At 42.7% G+C, this 19,150-nt stretch overlaps 1 protein-coding gene across 5 annotated transcripts in view; it reads left to right on the top strand.

Moving 5' to 3' along the window:
* Positions 1-15,622, top strand: part of HERPUD2 (HERPUD family member 2) — a 146,786-nt gene extending 131,164 nt beyond the window's left edge. For all 5 annotated transcript variants that reach the window (XM_008261633.4, XM_017344425.3, XM_017344424.3 and 2 more), the window contains 4 exons: positions 8,188-8,310; positions 12,606-12,929; positions 13,919-14,036; positions 14,732-15,622. In XM_008261633.4, the coding sequence (XP_008259855.2) occupies positions 8,188-8,310; positions 12,606-12,929; positions 13,919-14,036; positions 14,732-14,893 (727 nt within the window). In that variant the 3' untranslated portion in view covers positions 14,894-15,622. The remainder of the gene's footprint in view (positions 1-8,187; positions 8,311-12,605; positions 12,930-13,918; positions 14,037-14,731) is intronic.
* The last annotated feature ends 3,528 nt before the right edge of the window (positions 15,623-19,150 follow it).

Genomic DNA, 19,150 nt, shown 5'->3' with positions numbered 1-19,150 from the left:
GTGGGCATCTGTCTGTCCGGTACTTGGAAGCCTTCAAATGAATGACTGTCAGTGGTGTGCGCTGGAATGCAAGTCTGTATGTTTAGAGAGAGCATTCTGTGATTTACAAAGCAGTTGATGGGAAAGTTTAATAAATAGGTTATTTAAATGGTGAATGTGGGCCGGCGCCGCAGCTCACTAGGCTAATCCTCCACCTAGCAGCGCCGGCACACCGGGTTCTAGTCCCGGTCGGGGCGCCGGATTCTGTCCTGGTTGCCCCTCTTCCACACCAGCTCTCTGCTGTGGCCCAGGAGTGCAGTGGAGGATGGCCCAAGTGCTTGGGCCCTGCACCCCATGGGAGACCAGGAGAAGCACCTGGCTCCTGCCATCGGATCAGCGCGGTGCGCAGGCCGCAGAGCGCCAGCCGTGGCGGCCATTGGAGGGTGAACCAACGGCAAAGGAAGACCTTTCTCTCTGTCTCTCTCTCTCTCTCACTGTCCACTCTGCCTGTCAAAAAATAAATAAATAAATAAATAAAAATAAAATAAAATAAACGGTGAATGTAATTTTACTTAGTCTCATACTTGTTATTCTTTTGTGAATGAAGACTTCATTATTTATCTTTAAGGAAATTTTATTTAACATAGTTTTAAGCTTTAACTGCTCAAAAACAGTAATTTAGTGACCTTGAAGAATTCACCATCAAGATAAAAGCTCTGCTGACTTTTTCAAATTTTAGGTGAGTTTATTTTTAACTGGTCTGCATATGCTTTCCCGCATGCAGGTTTGTGTGCACAGTCTAATGAGCTTGTCAAAATGCTAGGTTCTAATCTCTGCTCCCTGAGGATTTTTTTTTTTAAGATTTATTTATTTACTTGAAAGTCAGAGTTACACAGAGAGAGAAGGAGTGGCAGAGAGAGAGAGATCTTCCATCCACTGGTTCACTCCCCAGTTGGCCACAATTGGCCGGAGCTGCGCCAATCTGAAGCCAGAAGCCAGGAGTTTCTTCCAGGTCTCCCACATGGGTGCAGGGGCCCAAGGACTTGGGCCATCTTCTGCTGCTTTCCCAGGCCATAGCAGAGAGCTGGATTGGAAGAGGAGCAGCCGGGACTCGAACCAGCACCCATATGGGATGGCGGCACTGCAGGCAGTGACTTTACCTGCTGTGCCATCGTGCTGGCCCCCTCCCTGAGGTTTTTGAACCACTAGTTTTGGGGTGGTGCTCAGGTATCTGCCAACCTAACAATACCTGAGGAACTTTGAGAAATCCTAATGTAAGTGATCATTTGCCTACCTAGCTCTTGAGGAAATATGGGAGGAACAGAGCAGACATGTGCATCATCATATTGGTTGTCCATTTACATAGCCACATTTATAAATCCTGATTGACTATTTTTGGACTCAATCTGTTTTGCTGTCACATTTATTTACTTTAAATCCAAAAATTGCTTACTGGCTTTATAGAATACTTAGTTCTATATATTTAGTTTTTATCTCTTAAATAGCAAAAGTCTTAATTTATAATAAAATTCAAAACCTACTCAGTGTACCTTTCTGTATTGTCTGATTTTTATTTTTAATTAAAAAGTTTTTAAAAGATAGGCTTATTTGAAGATTAGAGTTAGAGAGAGAGGGAGAGATGGGAAGAAAGAGGTCTTCCATCTGCTAGGTCACTTCCCAAATGGCTGCAGTGACTAGGGCTGGGCCAGGCTGAAGCCAGGAGCCAGGAGCTTCATCTGGGTCTCCCATGTCAGTGTACAGGCTCAAGCACTTGAGTTATCTTCCACTGCTTTCCTAGGCACATTAGCAGGGAGCTAGATCAGAAATGGAGCAGCTGGGACCCAAACTGCACCCCTGTGGATTGTTGGAGTCACAGGCAGCTGCCTAACCCCCTGCACCACAGCTCTGGCCCCTGTCTGATTTTTATTTAAAAAGTTTTTTTTTTTCCCGTAAAGATTTATTTATTTGAAAGAGTTACAGAGAGAAAGGAAGAGACAGAAAGAGGTCTTCCATCCACTGGTTCACTCCCTAAATGGCCGCAATGGCCAGGACTGGGCCAGGCCGAAGCCAAGAGCCAGAACCTTCTTTTGGGTCTCCCATGTGGCTGCATGGGCCCAAACACTTGAGCCATGTTCTGTTGCTTCCCCAGGCACATTCGCATAAGCTGGATCATAAGTGGAGCAGCTGGGAATCAAACCAGTGCCCATACTGGATGTCAGTGTCTCGGGCAGCAGCTTTACCCTCCATGCCACAACGCCAGCTCTTCCCTACCCCCATCTGATTTTTAAATTAAAAATTGCTTGCTGTATAGTAATTGGAAAACTCAGTGGCTTATAACAACACAATTATTTTTTTCTTGCTCACAGGTCTGTTAGTCACCTGGGACAGCTCTGCTTCAGGTTGTAGCTTGAGTTCAGGTCTGTTGCGTGTTTCTCCTTCTTTGTGGATCAGTAATTCCCTAGGACATGTTCTTCTCGAGGCAAATGACAGGAATGCAAGAGGGCACGCTAACCACTCAGCACATTTAAAGCTCTTGGACATGACACACTAATATTGCAGTGACCACAGCAAGGTATATGACTACTTTGAACAGCATTGAAGTGAGGAAATATTGCAGAGTTACAACTAGTGCTGTGCTGGTAAATGCTTAACAACTAGATGGAAAAAACAGAAGCACAGAACCAAAACAAAACACTGTAGATTTATAGCATTTGCAGGTTTCTGTGGTATAAATAATCCCACTATGCACAATTACAAGATATCAGAAGTTGGCTCACAGAATTTCCAAATATCAGCCATCAGCTCTAATGTTGGCTTTCCCATGGTGTAGCAGGAGGTGCATGTGTAATCCTGTTACAAAAGTGTAACTAGGCAATTTTCTACCATAGAATTTTGGGTTAATTTTTTTCACACTAAATATAATCAACTAATATAATATAAATATGCTTACGTATCAGTGATCTATTTTTAGGAAGGAAATTGTAGGGAGGGGAGTTTCTGAGTCAAAGTGTTCCTGATTTTCTGAGGCTCCTACACTTCATTGTAAAATTGCAGTAAAGTTGTTCCACTTTACTCTCAGCAACAGTTGTCAGATAGCCCGATTCCTCATGCTGTTATACATGTCCACTTACCTGTGTGATAAATTGGAATGTCCTTGATTTAAATTGAGACATGATAAACATGTTTTGTTTTGTGAACTGTTTGTTTGTGGATACCTTTAAAAATTCACCGTGAAGTTTCCTTATCTGAAGGGATATTTATACTTAATTGAGCATTAGCCCAAAGTAAGTGTTATATTGAGTACATGTCTTCATTACTTTTTTTTAAAGAATTATTTATTTATTTGAAAATCAGAGTTACACAGAGAGAGGAGAGGCACAGAGAGAGGAGAGGTGCAGAAAGAGGGAGAGAGAAAGAGAGAGAGGTCTTCTATCTAATGGTTCACTCCCCAGTTGGCTGCAATGGCTGGAGCTACACCAATCCGAAATCAGGAGTCTGGAACTTCTTCCCGGTCTCCCACACTGGTGCAGGGGCCCAAGGACTTGGTCCATCTTCTACTGCTTTCCCAGGCCATAGTAGAGAGCTGGATAGGAAGTGGAGCAGCCGGGTCTTGAACTGGTGCCCGTGTGGGATGCCTGCTAGGGCGTTAACCCGCTGCGCTATAGCTTCAGCACCCTTCATTACATTTTACATCAGTTCTTTGCTCTAGGTCCTATGTTCTCCTATTTAATGGTTGAAAGGAATGAGGCTTAAAGGTTTTGTCCCTACCTGAGTTGGCAGAAGTAGTCAGTAACAGATCCAGACATCAAATTCCTATCTGATTTGGAAGTCTGTATCCTTAACAGCCTTCCTCACATGACTCCCTGTTTTCTGTATCATTTGTTTTAGTGTCTGTTCCTAGGTTTTCACTTGTATTTTGACTTTGTTTATAATGGTGGTTTCTCCTTTTCCCCTATTAAAAGCATTTCTGTAGTCAGAGCTCCTTGTAGATTTTAAGCGTTGGTGACCACATGAACTGATCTGTTCACGTAGATACCCTGTGACTTCACTGAGTAAATGCTTGCTGTAGAATTTGCTGTGTGCTGTCCACACAAGACAGGAAAGTGACTTCTGTTCTTGCTGTCCCTGGAAGTAGGTCGCGTTGGCAAATGAATCACCATCTGCTCCTGTGCTTTCGTGAGCCTGGAGGAGGGTGACGGACTCTGCCTGGAGGATGGGGGGCCTCTGAGGTTAACGCTGGAGTTGTCTGTCTTTAGGGGAGGTTCAGCCAGGGTGGAGAGGCTGGAGAAGGCAGGTTCTGGGGACCTGGGGATCCCATGGTGTGGCTCTGAATCAGGTGGAGTGAGGGAGCGGAGCTAAGGTTAACTTAACAGATTGCTATGAAAGAATTTGTTCCTGATTATTAAAGTTTCCAGTTCTTTTTATCTCCTGACCTCTGTAATTCTTGACCTTTGAAAACATGTTGATATCTTCTGCTATATCCTTCACATATATAATTGTGAGTGAAATTTTGTCTAGATCTTGATTTTTGTTATAATTGCAGTTGTATTCTACCACTCCCATGTATTCCATGGAATTTCTATTTTTTTCTTTCTATATTTAGTTTTTATCTTACAGTACGTACAGGTATAGTCTATCCCCAAAGAACAAACAGGCCATTGGGACTTCTGCCAGCAGCTGGGAGTTCCTCCCATTCATGAATGTCAGCAGTTTCCTTGTGTGGACTTTCCGAGGCCAGAGAGAGGTCTGGGTTATGCTCTGGCTAGTTTCTGTGTGTGAAGAATGTTGAGAAACTCATATAGCACATTCCAAATAGTTGTATTTTCCCCATGTTCCCACTCTTTTGTCTTTTTGTAAGCAAGCTCCAAACACACACATACACAAAACCCAAAACACTTATTTGAGTTGTTAAAAGAGTTCAGAAAAAAATAAAGAAAGAAAGGAGGAAATTACCTGCCCAGTGATCCAAGGACAATGGTTTGTTAACATTTGGTAAATCCTGCTAGCAGCCTTTTCTTGGCAAGTGATTTTCTGTAATATGGTTGTAGTTCGTTTTTTTAGAGTTTTGTGGTTTCTTGGGTAAGTTTATTTGAGAGAGGGAGAGGGAGGAGGGGGGAGAGAGAGAGAAAGAAAGAGAGAGAGAGAGAGAGGGAGAAGCACATAGATAGATGGACAGTGCTTCCATTTGCTGGTTCACTATCGCAGTACCTTCAGCAGATAGAAGTGAGTTAGGCTGAAGTACAGAGCCAGGAACTCAGTCCAGGTCTCCCATGTTGGTGGCAGGGCGTCAGTTACTTGAACCATCACTGTACCTCCCAGAGTTTGCATTATCAGGAAGCTAATGAGGAGCTGGAGCTGGAAATTGAACCCAGATATTCTAATATGGGATGCAGGCGTCCTAACCACTGTCTTTAGGTATCCCAACCAGTGCCGGGCCAAACACTTACCTGCCCCATATAGTTGCAGTTTTCACCATGTTGTTAACCTCACATGTTTTTGTCTAATGTTGAAGAATTTAAAAACGGAATTCGTGAGTTACTGAGTAGTTGCCTGTAACCAATGTTTTATTCTCAGTGGTTTCTTGATGTTCATATGAAGTTGTTCAACACATATTTATCGTGCTAAATGCTGGAGTTAGCATTATTCTCTGTTCTTAGGAGCACACAGTCTGTTCTGAGAGGCCAGTAAACAGGCCAATTTTTTAAAACTTGTTTTCTAAGAGGTGTGCACAGTGTGCACGAAACCATTTTAAAAGTAAACAAAAAAGTATTGAAGATTTTCATTCTGTGTCTTCTAACTCCCTGTTGCTCTCCTCAGAGGCAGCCTTTATTTGCTTTTTCCTCTGTATTACTCCAGAGATAAAATAAGCTTGTGCAAGTAGTACATGATTTCTATAAACATTAGCCTACATCTTGTTTTTTCACCAAATACATTAATGATTGTCCCATTTTGATGCACATGAGCTGGTCTGTTCCTTCTCAATTACATAATATTTCATTATATAAATTACTATAATTTAATGAACCAGTCCCTGTTTATCTATGTTTAGGTTAAACAAAATTTTTATTCACTGCTTTTTAAAAAATTTGAAGACTTTATTCTTTTTAAATAGTCACAAAGCAAAGAATTTATGAGTTTGTGGGACATGTATATTACGGAAGAACTATGAATGGATTTCAAATTTTTTTGCACCAAAATAACCACATCTTTTAATTGTCTTTCCACAGTTTTTAAACACTTATTTATTGAGAGGCAGATGGATAGAGAGAAAAAGAGAGAACTCCTATCTACTGATTCACTCCCAAAGTGTCTGCCATGGCTGGTACTGGGCTGGGGCCAAAGCTCAGGGTGAGGAATGCTGGCCAGGTCTCCCACATGGGTGGCAAGAATCAGACTACGTTAATTATCACGGTCACCTCCCAGGTTTTGCATTAGCAGGAATTTGGAGCTAGGAACTGGAGCTGGGAATCAAACCCAGGTACTCTGAATAAGACATAGATGTCTTAACTGCAAGGCCAAATACATTCTTGCCCGTAAGTTTTTTGAAACACTGTCATATTATAATAAATCCCAAGGTACCTAACAGACAGTGTCAACAACTATTAACAGACTGATGTTTTTCAACTGTCCCCTTACTTCTCCCTTTTTTCTCCCTTGGGACGAAGTTTAAAGCAAAACCTATTCATATCATTTCATCTGTATTTACTGTATGTAATGGATATGACAGATGAACTTGAAAAATCTTAATCACAATATCATTTGAAAACTCACTAAATTTAAATTCTTTATTGTAATCTAATACCAGTTCATTTTGTGTTCAGTTTTCTGTTTCACGTGTCTTTGTATAGTTATTTTGGTTGAATCACTATTCGGAGATCAGCATATTGCATTTGTTTGATGTTCCCAAAGGCCCTTATAATCTATTTCCCTTCTTTCCTCTTTTGTTATTTCACACCGTTTTGTTGTCATTCTGTGTTATTTCTCATGGTGACCTAGATTGGGCTATGTCCTCATGGTTATCATTCATCATTTTATTCTATCCCAATATTGCATGTAAACTGGTAGCTGTTTCTGGGGCTTGATAAATTTAAGTAAGTTTCAGCTTGGTTTTTTTTTTTTTTTTTTTTTTTTTTTTTTTTTTTTTTTTAAGGTTTATTTATTTATTTGAAAGACAGAGTTACAGAGAGGTAGAGGCAGAGAGAGAGAGGTGTTCCATCTGCTGGTTCACTCCTGAAATGGCTGCAATGGTTGGAGCTGGGCCGATCTGAAGTCAAGGAGCCAGGAGCTTCTTCTGGGTCTTCCATGAGGATGCAGGGGCCCAAGCACTGGGGCCATCTTCTACTGCTTTCCCAGGCCATAGCAGAGAGCTGGATCGGAACTGGAGCAACCGGAACTTGAACCAGCACCCATATGGGATGCCAGCACTGCAGGCAGCGGCCTTACTGGCTATGCCACAGCGTCAGTCCCATAGCTACTATATTTTTATTTGTTTCTTTTTCTTTTTTTTTGACAGGCAGAGTGGACAGTGAGAGAGAGAGACAGAGAGATCTGTCTGATCTGAAGGCAGGAGCCAGGTGCTTCTCCTGGTCTCCCATGGGGTGCAGGGCCCAAGCACCTGGGCCATCCTCCACTGCCTTCCTGGGCCATAGCAGAGAGCTGGCCTGGAAGAGGGGCAACCGGGACAGAATCCGGCGCCCCGACCGGGACTAGAACCCGGTGTGCCGGCGCTGCTAGGTGGAGGATTAGCATATTGAGCCGCGGTGCCGGCCTGCTATATTTTTTAATAATATTTTATTACTAATATAGAATATCATTTGACTTGTTCCCTATTCCTCAAAATATTTTGTTACAAAGTTTATTTTAGGGCTTTGGTTCTTAAGGAGGGTGTATCTCAAATGAAAGTTATTTGTGGTTTTATGTACTGAAATGAGAAGATGAGAAATTTCAGGTTTGTTACACATTTTGTGGTCTTGCTTTGTTTTCTCATAAAAATTGGGCTGAGGTGTAAGTTATATACTTGGGCCCTGGGTTAACTTATCATCAGTCATATTGTCTCATTGGAAGAATGTTGATAATAAGTATTTTTCTTTCCAGGATGATTTAAATACATTTTTGTTAGTGGCTGCTTAATTTGTAGTCCAGAAATAGAAAATTGAAGAAATGTTTTTAACTCCTAGAGGATTAAAAGGCTTCATTTCTTTTCTGCAGAAATGTGGACAACCAGTCTCCTGAGCAGGCTGTTCCACCGGGGCTCCCGGCCTATCCTGCTTTCAGCCCGCTGCAGATGCTGTGGTGGCAGCAGCTGTACGCTCATCAGTATTACATGCAATAGTAAGTTAACCTGATCCATGACTGTAGTTACTCACTGTGTTCTTGGCTTGATTTTTTTTTATCTTGGTTCGGATTTCATTCGCTAATGAATTTAATTGGTTATTACAAATTATTATGAGACAGAATTCACAGACATCTCCTTGAAATTATTTGGCTAAAGGAAAAAAGGGTTCACCTCTGGTTCACATTGATTATATGTGCTCCTGGCTCCTTCCTCTTTTTCTTCATTACATTTAGCAGTATTTAGATGCTTTCTTTGCTGTTACATTTTATACATATACAAGGGGAAAAACTTAGGAACATTTCACTGTAAGGCAGCAAATCTATCTGGAGAGATTGAAAGAAATCAGATGGAAAAGGGAATGGAAAGAATCACATCAAAGTGAGCATATCTGTAGAGCTGGTATGTGTACTGCACTCTCACTGTCCTTTTGAAAAAAAAAGGCTTATTTATTTATTTGAAAGGGAGAGTTACAACTTAATACTATTGGTTGAACTCTTTAATTAACACACAATTATTCTTAGGTGTTTAAATTTAACTGAAAAGTGATCCCTGTTAAATATAAGAGTGGGAATAAGAGAGGGAGGAGATGTACAACTTGGGACATGCTCAATCGGACTTGCCCCAAAAGGTAGAGTTAGAAACGTGCCAGGGGATTCCAGTTCAATCCCATCAAGGTGGCTTGTACCGATGCCAGCTCACTAGTCCAAGTGATCAGTTTCAGTTCACAATTGATCATAATGATCAGATTAAGAGTCAAAGGGATCACATAAACAAGACTAGTGTCTGCTAATACTAACTGATAGAATTAAAAAGGAGAGAACGAGCCAACATGGAAGCGGGATACACAGCAGACTCATAGAATGGCAGATGTCCTAAACAGCACTCTGGCCTCAGAAGCAGCCCTTAAGGCATTTGGATCTGGCTGAAAAGCCCATGAGAGTATTTCAGGCATGGAAAGCCAAGACACTCTGGGGAAAAAAAAAAAAAAAAAAAAAAAAAAAAACCAAAAACCTAAGTGAAAGATCTCTGCGAGTGAGATCTCAGTGGAAAGAACAGGCCATCAAGGAAGGAGGTACCTTTCTCTGAAGGGAGGAGAGAACTTCCACTTTGACTATGACATTGTCTAAATAATATCGGAGTCGGCGAACTCAAAAGGCTTCCATAGCCTTGGCAACTCGTGACAAGAGCCTAGGGTGATTACTGACGCCATAAGTAGGAGTGTCAATTTGTTATGTCAACAACAGGAGTCACTGTGCATTTACTCCTCATGTAGGATCTCTGTCCTTAATGTGTTGTACAATGTGAATTAATGCTATAACTAGTACTCAAATAGTACTTTACACTTTGTGTTTCTGTGTGGGTGCAAACTGTTGAAATCTTTACTTAGTATATAATAAATTGATCTTCTGTATATAAAGATAATTGAAAATGAATCTTGATGTGAATGGAATGGGAGAGGGAACAGGAGATGGGAGGGTTGCAGGTGGGAGGGAAGTTATGGGAGGGGGAAAGCCACTGTAATCCATAAGCTGTACTTTGGAAATTTATATTTGTTAAATAAAAGTTAAAAAAACTGTAAAAAAATAAAGGGAGAGTTACAGAGAGAAGGGGAGAGAGAGAGAGAGAGAGAGAGAGAGAGAGAGAGAGAGAGATAGATAGATCTTCCATCTGCTGGTTCCCTTTCCAAATGGCCACAACAGCCAGTGATGGAGCAGGTTGAAGCCAGGAGTCAGAAGCTTCATCTTCAGTGTGGTCTCCCACGTGTGTGGCAGGGGCCCAGGCACCTGGGCTATCCTCTGCTATTTTCCAGGTGCATTAGCAGGGAGCTGGATTGGAATTGGAGCAGCCAGGACATGAACTGATGCCCAGGTGGGATACTGGCATCACAGGCCGTAGCCACAATGCCGGTCTCTCTCTCGGTACTTTACAAGTCTTGGTTCTGGTTGGCATGGAACAGTCTTAGCACTGAGTACATTTCTTAGCCTCCATTCTTCTGTGCTTCCTATGCATTCGTTTGATGTTGACCAGCTCCTCTTTAATGTTCTCTCCATGTTTCTGTGATTCTGTTGTCTTTCTGATCATTCTTTTTTTGTCCACCTGATAACCCATTTTCCCCTTGCAGTCACAGCTGGTAGGGAAGACAGGATTCCGTCCTGGTGAAGTCTTCTTGGATTTCTTCCTTCCATGGCCTTAGATGTTAGCTCCTTGTGGATGACTCCTTATTCTTCTCCTGCTTCATGAGGTATTTCTGCTTGCTTGTTGGAAAATCTCCATAGGGAAACTACCTAGATATCAAATTCACTGTCTGGAATTTGACTGCATTCTCTGTAAGCACGTTTTCCTTCTGACTACTCCTTTGATGTCTTCATCATCATCCAAGCTCTTAACCTTAACCATCTTTGATTCTGGCTTTTGTATCCCTGAACCCAGTGACCTTGGAAGATGAGCTCATGGAGTTTCTGTCTTTCCCCACGTCCTACTTCCAGTATTTTGCCCAGATATTTTCTCATTTTTAAACCCACTTTACTTCAAAAGCTCCTTCTCCTTTTAGGCTCTTTACTGTGTTTCCTCATTCTACTGCCAGCTTAACATTCTTAACATGTAATTGAATTGGTCATTCCCATTTCCCAGAGGAGCTGCTGGCTCTCTGGCCTACAGTGTGGAGTCTGTGTCCTTGTCCTTCCTCCAGACCTTTTCCCAGAAAGCTAACCTGTTTTATGAACCTCGTGTGCTGATGCTGTCTGTCCTAAGCCCTTGGCTCCAGGCAGGCTGTTTCTACCTTATCTGTTGCTATGGGAATGGTTGCATTTGAGTGACCACTTTGTGCCCAGTGCTTGCTGGATGCTTTCCAGCCTTTGTCTCATTTGTAAGCCTCAAGAGAACTGTGCGAGGTCAGTGGCGCTTCCTGCAGCTTGCTGCTAAATCATGTCATCTCACGCACATCACTCAACGCCTGAGTCTTACCTTCTCAGATAAAATAGCTCACCTGGGTGTCCCAATATCCATAAGGCAGATAATGTTTTGAAAAAACTAAAAAGTCCCAGACAGATATGAAATTATTAGCATACCTGTTTACATATTAAGTCTTTTGTAGCCTAGGAAATAGTTACTTAATTTCCTTTTGCCATCATGATTGTTTAAATGTTTTCAGTAAAAAGCTGATCAACATCACAAGATAGATAGAATAGTAAAATAAATCCCAGTGTGCTTACCACCCAGCTTCAGCATTTATCACTTCTTGTCAGTCTTTTTCTACAACCTTACCCTTTTTGTTAAATAATTTAAAGCAGATCCTAGATAAATTATCATTTTACTAGGAACTTGTTACAGGAAAATTCATTTTGACTTTTATGCAAATTATAAGCAAACTTCAGGAATATAAGAATGCAATTCTTCCTAAATTAATAAGGACCAGTGGGCCCCCATTGGAGTTTCCATAAAGTAGATTGACATGGAGGGCTTCTTCCCTGAGATGTATTTAGTACCTAAAATACTAAGTCTGGGGCAGGCATTTGGGGCAGTGGTTAAGATGCCACTTGGGATACTCACATCACTTGTTACTGGGTAGGAGTCCAGATTCTGCTTTCAATTCCAGCTTCCTGCTACTGTCCACCCTGGGATGCAGCAAGTAATGGCTCAAGTAGTTGGGTCCCTGCCACCCATGTGAGAGACCTGAATTGAGTTCTTGGCTCCTGTCTTTGGCCTGGCCCAGCCCCAGCTGTTGCAGGCATTTGGGGAGTAAACCAGCCCATGGAAGATCTCTCTGTCTGTCTCTGTCTCCCTGCCTTTCAAATAAATTGGAGTTAAATTTTAAAAAGAATAACTGAGCAATTAATAAAATGCTAGCATAAGTCATTTCTCATTGATAGTAGGGTAATCATTAATAATACACAATTTTAGGCAAATCTTTCAAAACACGGATCTGAGGGCGAGATGGTTAGCTTAGAGTATTCATTCCAAGTAGATAAGAGGGGCCATTAGTGAAAAGGTCTGGACTCACTTTCTTAGTGTCAGGTAGGTTCATGGGAGGCAGACAAGAGTGCTCATTGCCTTTGTTTCTTCTGCCTCTTCCATGCTGTCTTAGATTCCCAGGATAAGAGAGCATCCTCTCCAGCGCTATACCTGCCATCAATCTTGGCTCCACTTTTCCACTGGAATTTGCGTTTACCTAAGACTTGTAGTGTAGGAGTGTGACAGTCCATATGAGGTTTATGAAAAATGACTCCCTAGGAAGTTTGAAAAAACTGTAGCATGGGATTTTCTTTCTAATATTTATTTGGTGATATTTCAGTCAAGCTGCAGTTTCAGCTCAGGCCACATCAGATGCCAACCCTGCCCAGCCTGCTGCTCCACAGCCTCTAAATTTGGCACATGTTGCTGGAGAGGATCCCCCACCGGCTCCAAATCTAGTGGCCCAGGAAAATCGACCTGTGAATGAGAACGTTCAGATGAATGCACAGGGAGGCCCGGTGCTCAACGAAGAAGACTTCAACCGAGACTGGCTAGACTGGATGTACACACTCTCACGCGCCGCAATTCTCCTTAGCATTGTGTACTTCTACTCTTCTTTTAGCCGCTTTATCATGGTCATGGGAGCCATGCTGCTGGTTTACTTGTGAGTGATGTTCAATTTTTGTGATTTTTTTACCTTTTTTTTTAAAGAATTTATTTGTTTATTTGAGAAGCTGAGTTACAGAGAGAGAGAGAGAGACAGAAAAAGAGATCTTCCATCAGCTGGCTCACTCCCCAGATGGCCACAATGGCCAGAAATAGCTGAAGCCACGAGCTTCTTCCAGGTCCTCCATGTGGTTGCAGGGGCCCAAACATTTGGGCCATCTTCCGCTGCTTTCCCTTAACAGGGAGCTGCTTTGCCATTAACAGGGAGCTAGATTGGAAGAGGAGCAGCTGAGACTTGAACCGGTGCCCATCTGGGATGCTGGTGCTGCAGGCAGAGGCTTACCCTAGTGTGCCACAGCACCGGCCCTGATTTCTCTACTTTCTAAGTAGAGCAGGGTCTGGATCAGGGAGTCTGTCGTTAATGCCAAGTGAGGGAATATGAACATTGGGCTTTAGCGTTACCCAGGCTTCTGCTCCCAGAGTGGGGCGGGCTGGGTTTTGTAGGGATGTTTTGTGAGAATTGTTTAGATTTTGTTTCCTGCATTTTATAAATATTGCTAGTTCAGTGAGACATGGAAGAAGTATTTGATGTTCTTGCACACAATGCTGTTGTTCATCATAGTTATCAAGAGTTAAGTCCTAGGTATAGGTCAAGTTTTTTCATAAGTAACAGATTTTTCACTTGCTGCTTTTTCTCCTCAGGGATAAAAAAATGTATAATTGTAGTTCATTTAGAAAAATACCAAAAAAGATTTTTCTGATGTGTAACAGAACCAGTGAAACCATGATAGACTTTTAGATTTGAATTGGTTCTTGCTTTGCTGTCACTCCTTTGAGAAAGGCAGTACCTGGCCTGCAGTGAGCGATTTGGTCTTGTCCTAATTTCAGTTATAGACACCTTCCCCTTATTGGACCCTGATGTTTGAATAGTGTTAGAAATAAAAACAACTGTGGCTTATTTTCTTTTCTCTTTATTTTCCTGAATAGACACCAAGCCGGATGGTTTCCTTTTAGGCAGGAAGGAGGTCAACAACAGGCTCCCAACAATAACGTTGAAGTCAACAACGATGGGCAAAACGCACACAACCTGGAACTTGAGGAGATGGTATGTTAGCGCTGAGGTTAGGGACTGGGCGTTAATGGTATGTTAGCACTGAGGTTAGGGACTGGACGTTAATACCAAGGTTGGCGATGGGAAGCTAATATTGAGGCTTTTGTGTAGTTTAAATGTATATATTTTCCCAACATTCTATAGGACAAACATGATAACAAAAAAATCATGGATATTCCATAAGTGTTTGTGGAGTGGCTTATGCAGAAAAGCTAACAGATATATTGTGGTGGTTTCATGTGGAAGAACTTAGAGTATAATACTGAATCAAACATTTTGAAATCCATTCATAGTTTCTGGATAATAGACATTTTCCACAAACTTTTTGAAGACCCTTGTATGTGTAGATTTTTAACTTTTTAGTGCCAATCTAAACTTATATTGTAATTCTGTCTCCCCTGAATGCCTTGAAGTACTCTTCTTGTCTTAGACTCAAGCGGGGAGAACAGCCTAGACAAGACATGAAGAACATGGCAAGAATTTACTGTATTTTGTTGGTGTTCATCCCTGTCAGACTTGAACGAGGGGGAACTTAATTTGCCAGCTTTGGACTCCGACATTTCCAACGACCACATTTGCACCACTCCCTTACTACACACTTGCAGTCCTTATGTGTAGCGAGAAGAGCTTACTCTTTCCTTCCCAGCTGTGGGATCACTGAGGAGTGTGCTGCTGGTTTCCTTTGGCAGGAGCGTCTCATGGACGACGGGCTGGAAGATGAGAGCGGGGAAGACGCAGGCGAAGACGCCAGTGCAGTTCCGAGGCCTGGGCTAATGGCTGCCGCGTGGTCGTTCATCACCACTTTCTTCACTTCGCTGATCCCGGAGGGGCCTCCCCAGGTTGCCAACTAGACCCGAGAGACTGTGCCAGCTGCAAAGGAGGGTCTGACGTGAGGAAAGTGGGCTAAATAACAGTGCAATTTCAAAAAAATTTATAACTTTCTTTTGAATATCATGTACAGAGGTGTTTTTTTTTCCCTTTAAGCTTCTCATGCATATGAATATTTTAAGCACAAATGGACTACTAAATGTCTGATTTTTTTTAAAGATCCTAACAACATAGAGTAACAGTATTGGCCTTCCAGGTCTGTTCATTTAAATTATGCATAGTGCACCAAGACACACAGACCTGTCTGTGTTTTTCTCATTTCTTTAAAGAGCTGCTTCACATGTAAATATCCAAAGCAAGTAACCCAGCCCTTCAATGTGTAATTTGAATAAATATATCTATTTTCTGTGAATTATCCTGAAAGTTTTAAACAGAATGACCTCATAGTTTTTAATAAAGATTATTATTTACCAAAAATGTGCTAGTAGAATCTTGCCCAGACATAAAGCAATAAATGTCTCAATATTCTTAATTTTGAAATTTGAGTAAATGGTGGACACTTTCTATTTTGAGGGCAATGTATCCCATCAATTGGAATTAGTACCTTAAAAAAAAAAAGGCAGCTCTTCAGTGGAATTAACAGTGATACAAAGTGTTTGATACAGGCAGTAGTACTTTTATAGAACAAGATGTGCTGGAAATTGCTCCCTGTAATTTTTTTAAATAAAAAAGCAATGATGAATTATGGTAAATGGTGCTATGGGGTATTTGTTCAGACTCTGCAACAACACACTCCCACGTGTAGACACTGGTGTCACTCTTGGCAGTTGTTTGGAAGGCTTGCTGCAGTCTTCGGGGTTTTCTACCTCCTTCCATTCCAGATGGATGTTCTTGTTCTCAGGTAGTCTGAAGCCTTACAGGCTTATCTAAAGTCCTGTACATGCCATTTAGTATTTCATAAGAAGGAGCGAGTTTCCCACAGGATAGCTAACTAAAAATCAAACAAACGTGGAGGGGAGGATTCTGTCGAACAGGAAATGCAGTATAAAATTATCAGTGTGGTATTGGTACGGAGATATACAGGTAGATAACAGAACAGAGTAGAGATTGAGAAAGTAGTCATGCGTTGTCTTCTAAGTTACTCACTTACAATGATAAAGGTGACATTTTAAGGGATTACTGACCAACTCTTTGAAATGTAGTATTAGGTTTCTATTTGTAGAGGGCATTCGAGATACTATGTTTGACTGAACAATTGCTATATGGGAATTCTAACAGAAAATGTAGATGGATGCTTATATAATCTAGGGTTAGAAAACACCTCCTGGCAGAATCATTAAAAGATTGCTGTATATGAAGTTACTTCAGAAAGTTTTTAGAAAAATGGAATTAATAAGTTTTTTTTGGTACCCCCCCAAAATGTAAAATCCATGCATAGTTTTCTCAAGTATGTGTTTTTCATGAACTTTTCAAAGACCCCTCATATGCAAGGATTTCACAGTACTTTTGCATCAAAAAGAAGCTTATCTTCTAATTCTATTTTTCACTAATTTTGGAAGTATCCATAGTTATATAATATATATATAAAATTTAAAGGCAAACAATTAGAAAAAAGATAGAAAAGGCAATTAAGTCTTAAATTGAGTCCAGCAAAAAAAAAAAAAAAAAAATGGGTCCAGTTAATAAAATAAGACAGTACTCCAACACGAATGGGCAGTAAATACACACACAGACTTAGTACGTGGAAGTTAAACTGTGGAGTTGTTGCTCAGTGTTGGTGAGGCTGTAGGGCGTATGAGATACGAGTAGCCTGTAGCCATTCCAGCAGGTATGACGTGTTCAGAAGAGCGCAGTCTTGTTCTCTGAGTGAAGATCAGACTGGTTAACGTGGCTCGCAAAGTCCCGAAAGCCTGGGCCCTTGCCTCCTCCGTCAATCTGAGCTCCGCAAAGCCTGCACTTTGGCTAGGTCTTGAGTTCCAGCACTGTCTCCTCCTCATCCCAGGGCTTTTTAGGTTGCTGATCTTTTTGCTCCAAACACCGTAGTCCTTCCTTTGTTGACATCAGATCTCGGCATGATTGCCAGTTCCTTAGGAGGACTTTTCTCTGGAAGTACAATTTACTTGGCATTTAATGCTGTTGCAGTTTGTTTATTTCCTTCTTTCTCTCTCACAATGTGTGAGGGCTCCGAGGCTTGAGAGCAGCATATTTATGCTCATTGTTCCAGCCCCAGTTCCGGAAGACTGCCTGCCGTTTACCTGCAGACTAAGTGAACGCATACCTTTTCAACCAGCAAAGGTTTGAAAAGATATCATACATAGATGAGATTTAGCTTTCAGGATCGTTATTGCTAACTGTAATCAGAAAAAATCAGGACTGGGCAGATAGATGTTCGACAGAGGGCGCTGTGGCTTGTCTCCGGGTGATGCAGTTGTTGTGCCCAGAGGGCAGGTCTGCGTTTTTAGCCTGGGAGCTAACTAAGCGGTCACTGCTGGCAGAAATACTCCAGTGGCCAGGTCCTGAGGCGGGGGCAGGGCCGGGAGAATGCAGAGACAATTATGTGATTGCTCAGTCTCTCCTGTTAGGAGCTGGGGAGAGGAGAATTGGAGCTGTGGAGTCCATCAAGGGGAGCAGCGTTTGGGGGACACGCCTGTGCAGGAGAGGAGCAGGCCTTCCTCACTGCAGGCAGGGCCTAGAGAGGAGGCCGCTAGTCACAGATCCCCCTGGGAAGGGTGCGGCCGTGGGTTGTAAGGGCCCTGGGATGCACCACCCACTCTCATTTTCCCTACTTTGTTAACTCCCTCACGTGAGCCTCATTTCCAGTACGTCTTTGTACAAAACTACAGCTCAGGGTCATCTGTGCTTTGGACCATTCAGCGAGGGGCTGTGTCCACACAGGGACCAGATGGTTCCAAGATGCTGGCACTAGCTTAGAGATGGTTTCCAGATGGCAAAAAGCAGCACAGAAGCACAGACAGTGGTCTCCAGGCAACATGGGCACCAGCAACAGCCAGGAGTTGTTTCTGGACTGGCACCTCTGGGACTTCCTGTTACTTACGCATCACCGTAGAGACCTGGCTTCCTAGAGTGAGGATGTGAGCTTATGTTAGCTGGGTAAAAGCACAGTGATCCCCAGGACTGGAAGAACAGGACACATTTGCACCCTGGTTTGGTGGGACGGTTTGATGCCACCTATCTGCCAGTGATCTCTCTGGGTTTTTTGGCTCTTTGCGTCAACACTGTTGAAATGTTTGCAACATTAGCTGCACAATGCCAGTGGCAAGTTTTGCCTCACTGTTAAGACAGTGCTGTGTTGATGAATAATGTCAGCTTCCTGTAGTTGTGGGGCAGGTCAGGCCCTGGGGCTTCCATTTCTGGAATCAGCGAAACCGTGCCAGGCTCTGGCACGTGGTGCTCTTCACTACCAAGCCGTACCTGGGAGAGGCTGCCTGTGGCCAGCTGGCTCACCTCCGCAGGCAGCCATGCCAGCGTCACACACAAGCCGCAGCCCAGGCGAGCGGGAGAAACCCGCAGCGTGGTTTTATAGTTTGCGTGGTGATAAGATTTTGTAGGTTTCAAACTCTGAACACCAAAGTCATTTCACAACAAAGAGAAGTCTCTGATAATGCTTCTCGAACACAAGTGCAGAGGAGCAGGGCAAGGCTTGCAGTACGTGATAGTATGGGATCTGTGAAAAAAATTAAAAAAAGGTTTTCTTATCAAAGAGCACAGAATAATCGCTCAGGGTTCCTGTTTCAGAGCCCCTGTGACCTTTCTACCGAGCAGGACCCTGAGGAAGGGGGAAGCCTTCCCTGGGCACCGGGAGGCCCAGGCCCAGCAAATGCTCTGCCCTCCCCAGAGCAAGCCCCAGTGGCTGACCTGTCCGCTCCCATTAAATTTGGGGGCCCAGTGCAGGGCCATTTTCTCACATCTTGCTAATAAAGCATATTTTCTTGTCCCTACTGCTAAATCCTGATTCTTCCTCCAGTTGATCGGTGCAGGCCCAGAGTACTCCCCATGGTGCTGGAAGCTCTTCCACCGTGAGCTGGAGGGGCCGAGGGAGAAGCTAAGACCTGCACGGGGTCTCGAGCAGGCACCCCCGCTCCGGCTCACGGCTCACAGCTGCGCTGGTCCGTCCCTTCCATAGGGATAACTGCGAAGATGAGTAGAAGCCTTTCAAAATTAACATGGCTCTATTCCTGCTACGCCTGTGTTTTAAAGTAAATCCTTAGAAACGACTCAAGGTAGATACTCCTGTTACGTCCATTCGCCAGATGACAAAA

Source organism: Oryctolagus cuniculus, chromosome 16 (assembly GCF_964237555.1).
Source record: "Oryctolagus cuniculus chromosome 16, mOryCun1.1, whole genome shotgun sequence".
NCBI lineage: Eukaryota > Metazoa > Chordata > Mammalia > Lagomorpha > Leporidae > Oryctolagus > Oryctolagus cuniculus.
Note: the sequence above shows the minus strand (reverse complement) of the source record. Positions and strands in the feature narration are given on the sequence as shown.